Source organism: Talpa occidentalis, unplaced genomic scaffold (assembly GCF_014898055.3).
Source record: "Talpa occidentalis isolate TD23 unplaced genomic scaffold, MPIMG_talOcc4v2.1 talOcc4.16, whole genome shotgun sequence".
NCBI lineage: Eukaryota > Metazoa > Chordata > Mammalia > Eulipotyphla > Talpidae > Talpa > Talpa occidentalis.
In genome coordinates this window covers 57516857-57537069 of record NW_023601653.1, presented here as the reverse complement: position 1 = coordinate 57537069, position 20213 = coordinate 57516857, and the positions used below count along the sequence as shown (strand labels likewise).

The window sequence follows — 20213 nt, the reverse complement described above, 5'->3', positions numbered from 1 at the left end:
GTGCTCAACTGGCTGTGCCACTGGGGAGGCCCCAATATAATAAATCTTAAAACAACAAACAAAAAAAACCAGCCAACTATTCTGTAAAAAAAAAAAAAAATCAAACAATATTTTTCAAAAATACCTATAACTCTAACCAGACTAATAAAATGAAATGCATCTCATTTTAATTCCTCTTGATGGAGCTACACAATTATAATAATTCATAAAATTTGTATCCTTCTTTGTGCTGTGAAGCTTTTTCCTAGGCAATATGTGATAAGTTCTTACTAACATTTTCTTACTCATTTTTGTTTTTAGCTAATTATCTGGTCAAAGACTTAATTGCAGAAGCTCTACATTTTTGCACAAATGACCAGTTATCCCCCAAAGATCATCTTCTCAGCATATGTGGCTGTGAAGAGTTTTTACAGAAGTAAGTATTTATTAAGGTAAATTTGATAATTGTTATAACTCATGTCAAACAGTCTGTCTTTTTTTCTTCATGCAGGCTTTGTACAAATACCACATTCTTACAACTAGCAAAATTAAATAAATTTTCCCTTTTAAAGGTGAATTTGAATTTTATGAGTCATAGTAATAGCCTTATTCTTGGTTTTATTGTGTAATTTGTGTGTGTGTGTGTGTGTAAGGCAAAGTGCATTTATTAAGTGATCTGTGGACAAGGTAACTAACCATCTCAATTTGCCCAGGAAGAAGGGGATTCCCAGAACATGAGACTTTCAATTTTGAAACCAAGAAAATCCTATACAAACCAAATGACCTTATCTGTAACAAAATTCACAAGGACTGAGCACAATTTAAATAATTATATAGTAAGAAAGTTTTTGATTTGGTATATTAGCATGTCGATTAAATATTGATTCTGATTTTTAAAAGTCACAAAGGATTTGAGTATGAACATAAAATCTTCTTCAAAATCGAGTGCATTTTAAAATACCTTCTTCAATTCTTTTATTTAGTCAGCTAATTCAAATAATTAGAAAAGTTTGTATGTCAACTGCAAATACTGTTTTGACAGAATATTCCTCTTCTTTAGTGTACCATAACAACTATTTGTTCCAAAAATCCTTCAAGACCAGTCTCAAAAACATAATACAACTTTAAGAAAGGAAGTATTTTTGTGCTGGTATTACATAGCTATTCAAAACATCAAATTAAAAAAGACTAAAATGGTCAATAAAATTAAATGCTACTTGTATTTCTGTTTTGGACTTCTACAAGACTCAACATTGATGACAGTCTCGTGAAAATAAAACTGAATTTTCTTTGCAATACCCATTGTCATGCTCATTGGGAATGTTCTTAAAAATTTCTTGTGAGTAATTAATTGAATTTAACATTATTATTAGTAGTAAATGAAGTGTTATGCTGTGCAATGTTAGAGGAGTGAGTTTTAAGACTGATTATCTTTCTTTTTGTGTTCCTATTTATAACAAAATAGTTAAATGAAAAACACATGTATCACTGTACTATGTTCAGAAATATGCTCTGTTTCCCTTGTCTAGTTGAACTTAATATACTCAGTCACTAGACTGCTACATTTTACCAACATATGGTTTTAACAGGATTTCCAAAGAGCTAGGAGATATATTTGAGTTAATATATTTGAGTTGATTTGGTATATTTGGTATATTATATACCAAATATATATTGACTACTACTACTACTACAAATATATATATACCAAATATATATTGACAGGTAGTCATTATATATTGACTACCAAATAAAAATCATCTCCTCAATGTACAAGATTCCAAACACACTTTTAGACTTTGGTTGATGTCAAAATATTAGATGCATAGAAAAGGAAACTATAACATATTTGCATTTAATATTGTCAGTAGGAAATATCATACAAAAAGCAAAGTGTTGAAGATAGAGAAATTTAGCAAAGCATAATATGGGAAAAAATTATAATGCACCTTGACTTAATTACTATTTCAAATGGGGTAATCATCCACAACTAGATAGCTCAATTATTACTGCTAAAAATGAAATACATATCATTTTACTCTTTTTTATTGTCAATATATACATGATAGATTTCCAAAATGATTTCATGGTCATTTATTACTATTAAACATTCATTTACCTGGGATCCACTAATATAGGAAAGTTGTCAAGTATTAGTATACATTAATTATACTCATTTATTATTTAGAAGAATATGTACATACCATAGATTTGCTTACTATGGAAGATGAACAGCTTACCTGAATTGATATGATTTACTTTTATTTATTATTTTTTAAATGTTTTCCCCCCACGCACTCAGATTGAGTCCCTATAGAATTTCCTTCCCCAAGGCACCCATGCACCATTACCACAGTCCCCTGTTCTCCTCTCTCCCTCCTTCTGATCCCTCTCCCTCCTCCTCCCCTGCAGTATGTCTCTGATTTATAATTGTCTGTTTTTGCTTTGTTGTGTTTTGTACTGTTATTTTTTTTACACTGATATATTATTTTGTTCCCCTATATTCCTGCTATAAGTGAAACCATCTGATATTTTTCTTTTTCCTTCTGGTTTATTTCACTGAACATAATTCTTCTAGCTCCATCCCCGTTGCTGCAAATGGCATCAGTTTATCTTTTTTGATTGCTGAATAGTATTTCATTGTGTATATATAACATATCTTCTTCATCCAGTCATCTATTTTGGGGCATTTGGATCATTTTCAGGTTTTACCTATTGTAAATAGTGCTGCAATAAACATAGGGGTACAGGTGTTTTTTTGAATCAATGTTTTTGTGTCCTTTGGATAGATCCCTAGTAGTGGAATTGCTGGGTCATATGGTAGCTCCATTTTTAGTAGACTGAGGAACCTCCAGACAGCTTTCCATAGTGGTTGTACCAGTTTGCACTCCCACCAGCAATGTAGGAGATTTCCTTTTTCACCACATCCTTGCCAACATTTGTTGTTGCTTGTTTTTTTGATATGTACCATTCTTACTGGTGTAAAGTGGTATCTCAGTGAGGTTTTGATTTGCATTTCCCTGATTATAAGGGATGTTGAACATTTTTTCATATACCTCTTGGCCATTTGCATTTCCTCTTTGGAGAAATGTCTTTTAAGTTCTTCTGCCCATTTGTTGACTGGGTTGTTTATTTTGTTTTTGTTGAGCCATGTGAGTTCTTTGAATTGATATGATTTAGGTAGCAGAATTTTCATCACTTTCTAATATCGTAAGGAATATTTAATTTATTTAGCATTTTTAGTTTATTCCAGTATAATTTGTCTGAATATATGTACTTAAATATTTGTAAATCTATTCACAAAATTATACTATAGCAGAACACAGGTAACATAATAAACTGATAATTCAGTAAGTAAAAATGTACAGTTTAAAAGAGTACTACATTTCATCTGTAGTATTCAACTAACTGGTTGCAATGATAGTCACTTTTTAACGGCTACTTATTTGCTTAAATAAGTAGCTGGCTTACCTATATATAATATAAATATAATATATATAATATAGATATAATTATATATCTATATAATATAAGCCTGGCTCTTAAATATATAATAATACCTCAAAAGCTCTTGAGTGGGATAATGAAAACAGCTAATGACTATGCAGAAGCATAAAGGTAGAAAATACACAGTTTTGGGGCCTCTCCGGTGGCGCAGCGGTTGAGCGCTGGGTTGCGAAGCTACCCGCAGCCTCAATTGCACCGGTTCAATCCCTGGCTGCTCCCTGGCCACCGGAGGAGGGTCCCACATGGTGCGCAGACCTCTCCTGCCACCCGCTGCTCCCCTCAGCAGTGTACTTCGGTCCTTCTGCCTGCTCTGCTCCCCGCTCTGGCTCTGGCGAATTCTCTCACCCTCCCACGCTTCTGACTGTACCCAGTGCACGTATAAACAAAACAAACAAATAAATAAATAAATAAAACATGCCTCTAAAAAAAAAAAAGAAAGAAAATACACAGTTTTGCAGGTGTCTGCAAGGACAGACTGCAGACATTGTAACAGTCCAACACCTGCTGAGAGCCAACCATGTGCAAGGTATTTGGTTAAGCACAAAAATTGAAAGATGTTTCATAGATAATCCTCCCTCCCGCCTCTTGCCTAAGGAAGTCATAAAGCCACGTCACTGGCTATTACAATGCGGTATTGTAAGGGCAGAGTAAGTATTATTATATACCAACAGAACGTAGATCACAGGGAGAAATTAACAGCAGGAATAAGGAAACGGTGTAACAAAAAGTCAATGGATCAAATTGTTTTTAAGGCTAAATGTGAGAAAAGAAACCACAATTATGTGACAAAATGTACATAGCCTAAGGACATATAATATGAACTTAAATTTTGTGGGGGTTTTTTGTTGATTTTTTTTTAAGATTTATTTATTCATTTATACAAGCACTGGGTACAGTCAGAAGCGCAGGAGGGTGAGAGTATTCACCAGAGCCAGAGTGGAAAACAGAACAGGCAGACCGACTAAATACACTGCGGAGGCGGCAGGAGAGGTCTGAGCACTATGTGGGACCCTCGCAGGCGGCTGGGGATCTAACCGGCGCTGCAGAGGCTGCAGGCAGCTTCGCAGCCCAGCGCTCAACCACTGCACCAACAGGGGAGGCCCTAAATTTTGTTTTTCAAGACAATTACCAAGGAAAAAAATAACAATGTGAGCAGTAATTCCCTAAACAAGAAATTACTGAATTTAACTCAACCAATAATAAACATGGAATTAAAACAATGAAATGCCATTTTTGCCTACCAAATTATTAAAACATCTATGATGAAATTCAGTGGGAAAACAGAGTATCCAAACAGCTGCTAGAAATATACATTGAGATAGCACTTGCTAAAGGGGATTTTTTCAAAATGGTGTCAAAAAACTATAGAAATGTATCAAAAACACAATTTCAGCAATTCTGCTTCTATACATATTCCTATGAAACAGTTATAATTATGCAAAAAGACTTAGTGTATTCACTATAATACTTCTACAAAACAGTGGTATAATAGATCATGAACATAGCTATTATAATATGACAGAGAATTTGTAAATTCTTAAAAATATACCTTCACATTTCTTAATACAAAAACATGCATCACAGTTTAATAGTGAAGATATTTTTGAAACTACATTTCAATAAACATGTCCTTTTTTTGCTATCAGGGTATTAAGAGAATAAATCCGTTCTTTTGGGAGAGAAGCAGTTAGATGATAACATGACTAATCATGTATGCTTAAAATGAATTAGAAAGTAGACTTAGAAGACCATTAATGAATAAACGAGCTCAGATGTAAGGCCAGAAATACTATTTTCTGCAGTGTTCTGACATCTGTTTTCCTTCCTGGAAAGTTGTATTTTGGAGAAACATCTACAAAGTGTTTATATGGTAGGGCAAACATTTAATTGCTGAACATCTAGTCTTCATCGCATAAATCACTCTTCATTCATCATGTAAAACCCCTCCTCTCTCCTTGAAGTTCCAAACCCCTACCACATCCTTGGCTTAGGATATAAACTTCAATTTTGCCTTATTAGCTTGGAAGGCCTCATTTCTACATAAATTCTCCCTATGTACATAATTGATTTTTTTTTCTTACTGATGTAGCTGACATTAATCTGATTATTTGACCAGCCCAAGAAAATCCCCAGAATGATACAGGGTAATTTTCACTCCTCCCTGACATCCTCATAAGGAAAAACTGAATAATCTTCCTTGAAAAGTCTCTTTAGGACAACTGTGTAAAAGTTATGGGCATATTTTATATCCTTAAGAAAAATTTCTCTTTGCTTTGATCCCCAGAACCTTACTCTGGGTCACTTGCTCCTGTTATTAAGATTTAGGTGCTTAAACTGTGGTTAGTGAGAGCATTCAGTTATTGTATCTCAGTTTTCACCCCTCTTAGCACCCCTTCTCCAGTGCAGTGCTGGATCTCCAGAGTTCCTGATGTGGGTGTGTGCCCAAGTCAACAACTTATATAGCTGTCTCCCTTTCTTCTTAGGGGTCCTATTTTCCCAGTATCACTATAAACACCATTCCATTACAGTTTTTCTTACCCCTTTCTGCTGTGTGCTTGCTCCTGAGACATGTAGTAGCTGTCAGTTATCTTTACAGGATTGTTGACTTTGCTCTGATGTAATTTAGTTTTGAAAATGTGGAGCATATTCACTCTGCTGCCATCTTGTTGGGCTACCTAACATTTTGAAATTAACTTCAGTTTTGTGAGGCACAAGGCAAAAGTCTCCCACCCATCTGGGTTCTTCTAGGTCCAGTAATCAGAATAGCATCAGACAGGCTGGCAGAAGCAAAAGATCAATTTAATCTAGGAATTTAAGAATTCATGAGGATTCCAATCTCAGTCAGAGAGAAGAGGGCATAAATCCTGAATTAAGGAGTAAGGTAGAGGCCTGGGGCATCAAGTAGGGAGTAGAAATTGACATACAGAAGAAGGGTGGCTCATGTTCACTCTGCAAATAAGATGAACTTCTTAAATAGAGAGGACAGTTCTGCAGACAAACTTACATCTGGATAATTTCCCCAGTCTTCATTCTTCTTCTTCCGTTAGAAAAAGGGCAAGAACTATAAGCTGCTCCTCAGACTAGAGTGCCTCAGTTGACCTCATCGCAAAATAATCTGTGTCTCAAAGTGACACAGAGGAAGCAAAAATTTGAGATTCTTGGAGAGGTCCATTTGGAGAATCATGGGGAGGCCTATTCTGAGTGCCATCAGTTTTTATCTTTAATAAACAGTTGAATAATAATAATAAACCATATAAACTTGGAATTGGTTGTAATCAATAACTGTTATTAGAAAAAAAATGTCCCACTAGGTATACCTTCATTGGAAAACAATTCCCTAAAGAAAGATTATTATTAAGAATCATATGTGAGAATATTATATTTCAACTCCAAGTTTTATAAAGAGCTTTATGGTTGTGCAAGCATCACCAACCCACTATATGCTAAAAAGAATCACAAAACTGTGATTTTTATGACAACATAGCAAATCAAAAATTTGCTAGAAAATGCAAAGCACAAATGTTGTTACATAATTTAATTTTATTATACCTGTAAGCGTCCACAGGCAACTATTATTTTTTTTCTGTTACTCAAAGTGTTGCTTATTTATAAAATTCAAGAATTATTAAATTCTTCAACTTTGAATTGAGGTTCAAATAATCCAATGTCGTTTTCCCTAAATAAAGTAATTGGCTGGAGAATATTTTAATCATGAAGTATTTCAAATTATTCTTTATCAACTGAAAAAGACTGAAATGTGTTATTCTTATCTTAATTCTTGATTTTTTTGCATTAGTAGTATCTACCGAATTCTGTTTCTTGGGAGGTTTGCAGAAAAAATCTTGAAATAAAATCAGTATGTTTAATCTTCTAGATTGGTAACTGCATAATTTTACATAGCTTACCCTGAACAAATTCCTTGTAATTTAGTATATTTTTGTAAAGAACACAAAGTTCTAGCTTAACTGCTTTGTTTCTTATAGTTAATATCATTTATATAGATTGTTGTGATAGTAATCCTCTTCTGTGAATACACAGCTTCTAGAAAGGAGATTGGAAAATTGGGGGTTATTATAAAATATTTCCTCAATATTGAAAAATTCTCTTATAGTATTTCAATTACATTTTACTTCTGAATTTTAATAATGTATGTGACTAATGTGTATGTATATATATATATACAAACACATATATATACACACACACAAAAAAAAAAAACACATAAGCATCATGAGTTGCCTCCTTATAGGCTGGAGTGAATTCTTAAGAAAAATTGGGCATTTGAAGAGAAATATTTAGGTCTCTTAGATCCAGTTTCCTCTTGAATAGTATTAACTTAGGACACTTTGAGGTTCTCTGTTCACAACATGATCCTCCTTCACTAACCACTCCATGCCCATGTCCTAAGTCCCAGTTTTAGAATCTAAAGTATGCGCTCTGTCCAGGTCATGAAGTTTTAGCTTTTGTTACTCTAGGTTCCCCTGAAAGCAAAACAACAATAAATTGGAGGAGCACTGATTGAGGTAAAGAAAATATCTAAGCTGAGTCAGCAACAAACACCGTATTTTGAGGATAAAATTCAGGACTTTTTCATTAGTTATGAAACTTACTAAAATTAAAGATAAGGTGGATGTAACGTCATTGAAATTTTTGGTGGAAAATGACAAAGGAACGTGTGTGCTCATGTATGCATACATACACACATATTTGAAAAATGCTCTGTGTAACAATATAGTATAAATATATTGTGCTACCCATCTCACATTTCTTAGTCAACCTAAAATTAAAAGGTGGGCTTTCTTAAGAAAGTATCTCTGATAGCTGTCAGCAAGCATGGCTCTCAGTATTTATAAAATCAAATTCAAACACTCACTCTTTGGAGCCTATTTGGAGCCTCACAAACTCTTGTCTCTAAGCTGCTAGGTTGAGACTTTTATGTGAAAAGTAAGCAATCTCACTTACCTTCCTGTGACTAGGAAAGAATACCCATTCACTGGTTTCTCCTTATCAATGTCTACAAAAGAACAGCAACATCCTGTTCTCTCCTTGTAGATGATTAGGAAAGAACCAAGAAGGCCATCTGCTGATTGCTACAAAAGATATCACACTGGGCCTCCCCTGGTGGCGCAGGTGGTTGAGCACAGCCCTGTGAAGCTGTCCGCAGCCTCCCAAGCACCGGTTCAATCCTAGCCGGCTGGCGAGGGTCCCACATGGCGAACAGTTTTGCCTGCTGCTCCCCTCAGCAGTGTATTTCAGTCAGTCTGCCTGTTCTGTTCCCCACTCTGTCTCTGGTGAATCCCCCTCCCGCACATCTGGCCTGTACCCCAGTTCTTGTATAAATAAATAAATCTTAAAAAAAAAAAGTTGTCACACTATACTTTTTATTTGAAGACTCCTGTCAACTCATCTAAAAGTTTCAAACAAATGCACTAACTATAAGCTTAGCTTGATCATTCCCTTGCTTGATCCTTGATCCCTGATCCTATGCTATCACCCTGATGGAACAGAACACACCTTTGTGTCTGTGGACCCAAATCATAATTCCTACACTCGGTCTTATTCTCAACTAAACATTTTCTTATTTATTTTACAATCTGATTATTTCTAAATTGGCATTATCTTATAAAACAGGATGTGTATTCTAATGAAAGAATGGCATTCATAAAGATGGATTTACAGAGTTGTAAGGTGAGGATAATCAGTATTCATAGATTGTACATTATTTAGAATGTCCCTTTTTGCCCTTAAGAGAAATTGGAAGTAGGGCCTCTCTGGTAGTGCAGCCGGTTGAGCACAGTGCTGTGGAGCTGTCCGCAGCCTCTGCAGCGTGTGTTCCATTCCTGGCAAGCCAGGGAGAAACCCTCACAGCATGGCAGACCTCTCCCGTCTTGCCCGCTGCTCCCCTCAGCAGTGTATTTCAGTTAGTCTGCCTATTCTGCTCCCTACTCTGTCTCTGGTGAATCCTCTCACCCTCCCGCACCTCTGGTCTGTACCCCAGCTATTGTATAAATAAAAAAAAAAAAAATCTTTAAAAAAGAGAGAGAGAAATTGGAAGCACAGCATATTATTTTTGGCTATATACAAACATACTGCCATAAAAATACTTTCAAATACCATTAACTATTTTAATAGGAAATAAGAATAATTATTTTCAAGGATTCAGTCTTTTGGTGTTTATTTTAAATAATAGGTAAACTCTTAACAGTTCCTAAGACAGTAACTAGCAGATAGTTGGAATAAAATATTTATTGAGAAAATAAATGAACTTGCTGGAATTTTGATTTACTAATATATATAAAGAAAAAGCCCTAAACTTGATTTTTATCACAAATATTTGGTTCCTTTACGGGGGGAAGAAGAATGAAAGAAAGAAAAAAGGAAGGAAGGAAGGAGGAAGGAAGGAGTGGGAAGAAAATGGAGAGTGAAGTATGAAGTGGAGGGAAGAGGGGGAGAAGAAAGAACAAAAGAGGGAAATTTCTAAAATATGTAAGAATACTATTTTTTTAAGATTTATTTCCTATGCATCCAAGAACTGAGGTGTAGGTCAGAGGTGTGAGGGGTGAGAGGATTCACCAGACACAGAGTGGGGAGCAGAACAGGCAGACTGACTGAAATACACTGCTGAAGGGAGCAGCAGGTGAGGCAGGAGAGGTCTGCTGCACCATGAGGGTAGCTCCCTGCCCAGAGATTGAACTCCTGCTGTAGTGACTGCAGACAGCTTCATAGGTAGCATCTTAACCTCTTGCACCACCAGGGAGGCTCCAATGACTACTTTTTATTTAATCTCCTTTTTAATATTTTTATGTAAACATTAATATATCAACTCTAAAATGGAAAATACTGAGCTTCAGATAAGGTCACAGAGCTAGTGAATCTATCTCTAAAGTCTATGGCATTTCCAGCACACAGCTCTGCTTGTGTGATACAATAGTCCTGGGGTACACATTGCATTCCCAATTAGATCTCCCAGAAGAATCTTGCCCTCAATATTGAGATGAGTGGGTGAAATTAACTTGGATTATTTATTCTGTATTATAATTATATTAAGCCCATTCTAATGATATTTCATCATTTTCTAACTTAATGCATTTGAAAATATTGTAACATCTTGTTATTTTAAAAGGAACATAATGAGGCTAACTATAAAACATCATGCTAAGTTCCAAAAAAAGAAAAAGAAAGTCAGAGAGGAGGGCCTCCTCTGGGGGCACAGGTGGTTGAATGCCACACTGTGAAGCTGTCCACAGCCTCTGCAGCGTCGGTTTGATTCCAGCCCACCGGCTGGCCAGTGAGGGTCCCAGATGGTGCGGCAGACCTCTCCTGTCTCGCCCGCTGCTCCCCTCAGCAGTGTATTCCGTCAGTCTGCCTGTTCTGTTCCCTGCTCTGTCTCTGGTGAATCCTCTCACCCTCCCATGCCTTTGGCCTGTACCCCTGCTCTTGTATAAAAATAATTAAATCTTAAAAAAAAAAAAGTCAGAGAGGAAAGCATATACTTAAGTTTTATGGGAAGAAATGATTATGTTCATTTTTTTTTCCTCCAGTGATCACTCTTTGGGGAGTCACAAAATATTTCAGAAAGATAAATCTTTTATTCAACTTCACTTGCAGAAAAATGGGGGAGCTCCAGGAAAACTATCTCGGAAGGTAAGACTTCTTAACATTGGTTTCAGTTAGTAAACTGATCATTTAAAGAACAATATTCCCAACTTTATGGACTGTTGCCAATCTGGAAATATGTAGTTTAATGAATACATATTCATCTGAATATATTTATTGAAGCTCTTCTGCCCATTTTTTTGACTGGATTATTTACTATATTTTTGTTGAGTCGCATCAGTTTTAAGCCATTATAGATGAATTTTATTGCTGCTTGAGCTACTTCAAACCCAAATTGCACAGTAGCAGAGAACTTTGATATTTTGGCAAGTTTTATCTGTAGAATCTTCCAATTACCTGCTTTAACAAAAATCCCATCACCCTGTCATTTACATCAGATTCAAATATCTAGCACATGAAACATTTTTCCTAGTCTGAGGTGTTTCATCATAAAAAGTGTCAGGTGGTACATTAGGTTACAATATAGCTTGGTGAATATAACATAATGAGGCCATAAGAGAGTTATTTAGAAATATCTTTGGAAATGCTACCCAACTCAGCTAGTGCTGACAGTTCCAAGGCTATGTATCTGAAATCTCCACAAATAAACATTACAATAATGAATATCCTTATACTGAATAACCTGAGGCTTCAAATTTCCCTCAATGTTGAAGAAAAATCTGAAATTACATTTCATTTCACACAAAAAGTGAAAACATATTGTTCTAATTTCTACTCTCGTTTAGAAGTCGCACGCTGCTAAAAAGATGACTTATCTTATTGGTATTAATTCACAAAACATTACCGTTTCAGTTTCATATAAATTGAGAGTTATTCTGTAACTCCACCTCTCTGTAATAATACGCAGTGAGCATATATTGTGTATCTGGGACAACATTTCTATTACATTTAATCTTTGCAATACTATGTGGAAAACATTATGAAAATAATGAAACTGAATCACAGGGACTTCCATGGCTTTTCCCAGATCATATTCATGGATCTGGTAAAGCAGAAAAGCTTGGATTTGAGTCTAGTCAGTGATTACCACATTCTAAACCTATGCTGCCAACTAGAGTGATAAATATGCCTAAAATTTGTGGGTTGAATTCAAAGGTTTTGAGTATGAGTTTTAGAGCAGTCAAAATTCTACCTTTATATGTATTGTTTTTGTTTTGTTTTCCACAACTATATCCACATAGAACAAAGTCTGAGACATAAGAAGTGTTCAGTGATCCGTTTCAAGTAACTTAGCTTCCTTCTTGCTCACAAAACAACCCAAATGCCCAAAAATAGATGACTGGATCAAGAAGATGTGGTACATATATACCATGGAATATTACTCAGCATTCAAAAAAGATAAACACATGCAATTTGCAGCAACATGGATGGCGCTGGAAGGGATCATGCTCAGCGAAATAAGCCAAAAAGAAAAAGAAAAATACCGGATGGTCTCACTCATAGCAGGAATCTAGAAAACTTAAATAAGGGACCAGGAAAATGAATATAAGAAAGTGAAAATCAAAATCAACAAAAAACTATGAACCAGAGACACTTTTTGGGGGGTGGGGGGCGGGAGGGGAAGGATTGGGGTCAGAATGGGGCGTTTGCAATTGTATGGGGGAATATAAAAATAAAATTTAATATTAAAAAAAATAAATAAATAAATAAATTTCTATCTTAAAAAAAAAAAAAACAATCCAAAATAAAAATTATTTTACCTTTGACCTAAAACCATATAAAGGTTTTCCTTCTGATGTTTTCTGTCAGAATCTGTTACAGGTAATTTTAAAAATAGACTGTGTGTGCGCTGACATACAAGGTTAAATGCACTCCAGGCATTAAGGAACTCACTCAATTCTCAAACATTTCGCCACCTTGTGGTGAAATGGTGCAATTCTTATGGAGTACTATATACTGCATTCTCCTTTGCAGACTTGCATAGGCTTTTTATGAATGATTGTTACAGAAAAGCTAATCAAGGAGCTAAAAGGGACAGACACACACACACATAAAGTACCATAGGACTGATATTTCAAGATACATAAGTATTGCATTACCTTACATAAAACACAGTACAAAAAAAATTATATTTATCAAGAGTTTCATTAACACAATTTAGTGTTCATGAGAAGTTTTATTTTTTGTTTTTTTTTTGTTTTAGTTTTTGTTTTTTTTTTTTTGTGGGACCCTCGCTGGAGGCCGGGGAACAAACCGGCGCTGCAGAGGCTGCGGGCAGCCTCGCTTCCCAGCGCTTAACCGCTGCGCCACCAGGGTAGACCCATCATGAGAAGTTTTCTTATACTGACATTCTGGTTGCAAGATGTGGTGTAGCAGAAACCTGGAGTTGACTGTATGTCTGCAGGCTGACCTGAAAAGTTGTCAAGTCTTAGATGGCCATGACATGTGTCCTAAATGTAAAGAAAATGTGCATGTATGTAGGAGAACTGGTGTCTAAAATACTGCCCTTTCTGTTCAGAAAATTTAGTGTTTGACCATGGTGATGCCAGCGACTTTTTCAACTGTCCTTCAGGTTTACCCTCAACAAAAGCACAGCTTTCTGACTTACTTTTGGAAAGAATGCTTATACAGTTAAGAAAAGTCTTGTAAGGTCTTTAAAACAAAGTATTAAAATGATGAATGAGGGTTATCAAAAGGTTATGAGGGTAAATAAAATGACAGCAGGAAGTTACAGACCTATTTTTATCTGGTACTCATTCCTATTCATGCTATAAATATTAATATATTCTGCTGTCTACAGCATGAAGATGACCACAGTCAGTTTGATCTGAACCAACTTCTAGAATTTATGCATATTTGGAAAGCATCCAGGTAAGACATTTTATTTCTGTTCCAAGATTACTTTTTGGCTGAGTTCTCAAGTGCCAAATCACAATATTTTTCAGCTGATTGTAAAAACTGTCCTTTCACTAGTTCCATGGAAGATAATGTACTTTTTAAATGATATCTCCCTTTGGCAAATTCTGTTAATAAATATCTATTCTTCACAGCTATTCAGATATATCTGAGGAGCTGCTAACACCTTCCAGAACAATCTAACATTCATTTAAATATATCACTGCTACCAGTGATTACAATTTCAAAGATTTTTTTTCACATTCATTTTTGTGAATTTGAGTATGCATGTGTCACGTAAGCTTTTTGTTTAACTGAGTTTCCATATTTTGAAAGTCACCACCTCCTGCTTTAAATTCCTTTCTGTAACTTCCTAAAAATAATTGGTATATCATAAACAGAGGAGTGTGAATTCAAATTGGAAAACTCAAGTGTCAGCAAATGAACATATTCTGATTCTGTTATTTAAATGTAGGCACGTATTATTTGAAAGAAGAGAAGTATCAAGAAGCTAAGCTGGGAGAAGATCTGCTACAATTTAAGTTTATCTGGAATTAATGTTGTTCTGAACTGAATAAGCAAAAATGGCATGTAGGAGGTATACATACACACACACACACACAAAAGCAAAGCCTGTTATAATATAAAAATATGAGTTAAAATTATTTTAGTAGCCATTAATGAGCTATCGCTTCATGAAATCACAATGCATTTTACATACATTATCTCATCTAATTCGTCCCTTAACTCTGTGTTCATACATACCATCTTCTTTCAGAATCAAAGAAAGTGATGTTCCAGAACATTTAATAATCTGCCCAAGACCACTCAGTTTACAACTGAAATAAGCTCTGTCTGAAATGTGCAAATGCCATACTCCTTATTAAACTATTATGTCTTTCCATGTGTGCCTTTCTTTACTGTGACCCCCAAATATCCAACCTCACACCATAAAATCACAGAATGGTAGCACAAGAAAAAATTTCAGTCATAACCTAATCCAAATTTTCATTATAGCTATTTACATGGATCAGGGATAGGTTCACATCAAGGTGGCATATTAATAAGACATGTTTTCCCTGCTCCCAAACAAATTTATATTAAAAATTCTGTAGAGATATCAAATCTGACAAATTCTGTACAAAGTGGAAGTCCCTGGCTGATAATGAACTGTTTTTAACAGGTTTGGTGGTGGAAGGTAGTGATTTGTAAGTGGCTGTTACCTGAGAAACAGAGACAAGTCAACCTGTGAACAGGTGATCAGAGCAAGGCAGTTTTCATTCCATTCCAGCCTCACTATTATTAACTCATTATTCAAGTCAGGAGTTTTCAGGGAAGAAAAAGTAAATAATGGTTGAGAAGATAATTTTGTACAGTAAAGTCTAGAAGAATCTGTGCTTGACTCATATGTATTCCAACTAAGATGGAGATAAAGCTAGAGAAATGAGAGGCTTAGGAAAGAAAAACACAGAGATCTGATGTCAAAGACAATCACATTTACTACAAGAGTATGTCATTTATTCTGAAAGCAATTCTCTACAAGATGTTATATATTTAACATTTCCTTATGCCAGTATGTATCATTATTTCCTTATAAATCACTCTGAAACTTAACATTTTGAGTTAAGAGTAGTTTAGATATAATGACCCATGTTTGAGAGATATGGTTAATTTGTCACGGATTTCTTTGAAGTTCCAAATTTTATGTTTGTAGCCCATCAAGTTATACAAATTTATAAAATACGTATGAAATGGTTTTAGAAGTATGTCAAGAATAATCCTTTTTTAAACCATTCCTGAATCACAAAGCCAACCTGTGATAAATCTGCAAATGTTTTCCCACCCAAAATGAAGTTGTACTTTTTTTCTTTCAGACAGTGCCTCTTGACAGTAATCAAAAAATATAACTTACATCTGAAATATCTACTGGAAATCCAGGTATTAATTTTGACTACTTCATCTATCAATTCAGCAAGCATTTAACAAGCATCTAGTATTCTTCTAAAACTCTGCAATTTCCTGAAGATTCAAAGATGAATAAAGCAGAGTGCTACATTTGAGAGGCTTTTTTGCTATCATGGCAAAAAAGACAAGTAAGCAGATGCATATAATAGTACCATGGATATTGTGGAAGACCTGTATGTATACAGGACACATAAAAAAAGGTTACAATTTCACTTATTTGATCTGAATGTTGATAAATAATTATGCCAGAGAAGGGACCAGGTGAAAGATATTGCAGAGTGGGGGATAACTCTGCAATATGAACAGAAGCAATTAGGAAACACACTGGTAGGATTAGGAAAACATGAAATTTGGAAGGATAACAATTAGAGTTCAAGATGAGAGCCTAGAAAGAGACCAAATGAAAGAAGCAATCAGGGGTCAAGTTATGTGGGATTTTAAGGACATTTTATGGACAATTTAATGATTTTTTAATTTTTCAGCTGATAACATGGAACTATTATGCAGGACAATAGAATGAAAACTGGTGATTAGAGAAACATTTCATTAGCTAAAAGAAATAATACAAGCATGTACAAAAGCTCTATTATAAGGATGACTAAGAGGGAACAGTTCATAACAGGTGAAAATGTGCAAGATATACATTTGGTGAATTACTATACAACTTGGGCAACAAAGGAACACAGTGTTTAGAATACCTCCATATTTCTAGCTGGTGACTGCATGGAGCCATCAATCCAATAAAAAAGAGAACAGAAATGAGCTTGGTGGGAGAAAATGACTGACTCAGACCAAGACTTGAGATGTGGTCATCTATTGGGAATCTAAGTTGTGGTTAGCAGGCAGACCATTTCTTACAGTTTGTTCTTCCAGGGGAGGATTAGTCTTACACAGATAAAAAATGTCCTTACAGAAAATTAAATAAGATAATGTTCATAAAACAAGTGAGGACTTCTTTTTCCATTAAATATTGGCTTCATACACACACACACACATATACACACATAATATATATAAATGTATGTATACAATATATAAATATATATAAAGGATACAGATCTTAAGCAACTATTTTTAACACTACTAGTCAAGAAATCTGAAAATAATAAATTACACTTGTTGATCTAGACACCAAACTAATGTGAATGCCACATAAATATCAAAAACCAAATATTTCTTCCCAAAGTATAATCCTCTCACTCTAACTCCATTTTTTTTCTTGAGCCTGACCTGAATCTGTAAGTTTAAAATATAGAATGTGAAAAGAATTCACAATTAGATTGTTTTAAGTTTCATAAAGCTGCCATTATTACTTCTTTCAGCTTGATTCATCTCTGTGATAGTTATTTTTCCTAGTGTATAATTTGAAACTTACTAGGTACCTGAGGCATATTATTAATTCATTCCCAGATCATTTATGTACCATGACTGTACACAGATATAATTTTGAGGTTCTAGTAACCTACTTCCAGTGAATTTTAATCATTAAGTATCTCAATGCTGCTTATGTATCATAGACATCTTCTTATACAAGCACACAAATTGTTGAGAAGCCACAATATTTTTTAATTTCTAAATACAGAAATTTGATCATGGTACTCATATACGAAGCTTCCAATACTTCCACTTTGAAAGAAATCATTGACTATTGTAAATTTTTTAAATGTGACTGACTGAAAAGCTGGCAAAACATCAAAGAAATATTGTCTTTAACTATCACTGGAAAATAGTTATCCCCCATATCTGATTTATTTTATGAATAGGTCACAGTGTCTGAGATTTTCCAGATCAACTTCATTCAAAACAATGAGCTTTTTATATGAGATTCTTCCTATGATGCATCAATAGTAAATATCTGAGAAGTGAGGACAGACTGTGACATTATCAGTTCACAATTTTACACTTTCTATTTATTTGACAAGTGCATCAAATTGCCTTTCATCAATGTCAAAAATAGGTACAATTTGAAAAATAATGTTTTTATATTTTTCAAACTTTGATTATTTCACATTATTGGACAGAAAATAGTAAGTAAGCAAGCTAAATAAATATGGCATGAATATTATTGAGTCATATGGATAATTTAGTTTTCCAAAGATTTTCTTTGCTCAGAAAAAGGTTATATAATAAATTTCAGGCTTGACTTATTTAAGTCTGCATATCTTGGCTACTAGGTTTGTACATTTTTTCCATACCAAGGCATTTTTTTCCTCTTTTCTATTTCACTGATACTCTGAAAGTTAAGTAATATTTTCTATATTCACTCTATATTTTGTAGTGATATCTAGCATTTTCAGAGAAGTTAAGAGAATTAAATTTCCCCAAAGATATAACTGAATGCTTTTGTAATGAAAATTATGAAAGTATTTACTCATTGGATTCAAGAAAATAGAAATAGGGACCATGCTCTAAAATTGTTGATGGTCTAGTTGGAAGTCAGTAAATTCACCTAAAGAGTAAAACCTTGTAGAACAAGATTTCAATCTAGGTGAAAGAATCAACTTCTGACTTATGTATTGTCTCCAAAATTTTACAAAATTGCCAAATTTTAACTGTTAGAGAAAGACAACAACCACTACCACCAATGACAAACTTACACCAGATTCTAGTAACTGGTAAATTAATTATAAATTATGTGGATCAGAATTGAGAAAAATCTACTTATGCTTCAAATATGTGGTTGAATTTCATCAAACATCTATCTGATTTGAAAAGAGCTAGGAATCTCCAAACCTTTTAAACTACACTCAGAGGTTATACCAACTAGATACTAGAAAACCAAGGGATATATTATACAGTATTAAGCTACTTAGTGATGAAAATTGAGTAATAACTTATTTCACACATTTTCCTCCCTAACTCCAAACTAATATTCACCAAAATAGAGGTAGAAAATTTCACATATAAGTAGGAAGAGGCAACGAAAACATTTTATAAAATGTATTTAGGTTTTTTAGAACTTGAGCTTTCTTAGTAACAGAAGATGTATTGGTAGATATTCAGTAATTACAATTTCAAATATAATTCAAGCAGAGTGGCAGAAAGGACATAATTTAGGAGGCAAGGCTCCAAAATCAAATAACGTATATGTCAACCCTCTGCCACTATAAATGTTTTGTATTTAATTTTCCTAGGGTTCACATTATTCATTGCTAGAATGAAGATAATAAAATAAAACAATGATATTTTTAAAAATTAATGAAACAGTGGATGTAATGTGCTTAGTATACACTGGAAGTCAGTGTTCAAGAAAAGTACAAGTGTTATTTTATTACTATTAGTGATTCTTTTTAATACTATTACTAAAGTAGAGGATTGTATTGGATTCAGAAGAAAAATGTCGCAAAGCTGATTTGCATTCACAATAGAAAAGGTGGGAAAAAAGGGGGAAAAAAAACTAAAGGAAATAGGAAAAAATGAATAGGTCACAAGGACTAATTGAAAGGTCACAAAAAGAGAAATCAAGAAGATGATGGAGATAAAGTCAGGTCACAGGAAAATAAAATAAAACTGCAGAATTGGAACCTACCTGAGCAGAAATAAAGGGCAGATTGAAGCTATTTAAAAGTCAAACCAATTATATATAGAACACTCCCAGACTTGGAGAAGAAAAAATGAAAGTAGATCTTCAATAAGAAAGATAATCACTAGCCAACATAATTTATACTCCCAGTAAGGTAGAAAGCATTGAAGGATCATAAAAGGAATACATGATTTTGAATTTTTGCAGTGAATCAGATAATACATGAAGATTATACACACAAAAGAATAACAATAGGACATGACTCTTATTAAACAGTAAGTTTAGGAACAAAATACTGCAGAATAACAGATCTGCCTCTGTGCCACTTCTTATCTTTTTCTCTACATAAGAGATATCCTTTGGTGTAAAGCATTTGTAGTGCATCTACGAGTAACACAAGTTTAGATTTCCTAAAGATAGATCTTTCACTCACTATTGTTTTTCCAATTTATTCACTTTGTTTCCTGTGGTTTTGATTTGTTTTCATTGTTATCTAGCATTCAATCAGATGAGTGATACTGAATTCATTAATCTATTCTGAGCTAATAGTACAGGGTTTTCTACCTAGGATCATATTTACAAGGTAATACCAAATACCTTTCTAATGGGATCATATACATTACACAACGATGAAAATTCACACTGCCCCATTTTCTCAACAATGTTTAGTATAGTCCAATTTAAAAAAATTTTTGCCTACATGAGGTGTATGTAATTGTTTCTTTTTAATGTTCATTTCCTCTGTTGACTAATAAATTTGTAATGCTTTTTTAAAAGGACTTATGTA

General features: G+C 34.2%; 1 protein-coding gene across 1 annotated transcript in view; it reads left to right on the top strand.

The window, feature by feature from the left end:
• Positions 1 to 20213, top strand: part of PIK3C2G (phosphatidylinositol-4-phosphate 3-kinase catalytic subunit type 2 gamma) — a 312676-nt gene that overhangs the window by 21760 nt on the left and 270703 nt on the right. Inside the window, exons 3-6 of the mRNA XM_054696764.1 lie at positions 301 to 415; positions 11028 to 11130; positions 13844 to 13914; positions 15813 to 15876. Coding sequence (XP_054552739.1) covers positions 301 to 415; positions 11028 to 11130; positions 13844 to 13914; positions 15813 to 15876 — 353 coding nt within the window. The remainder of the gene's footprint in view (positions 1 to 300; positions 416 to 11027; positions 11131 to 13843; positions 13915 to 15812; positions 15877 to 20213) is intronic.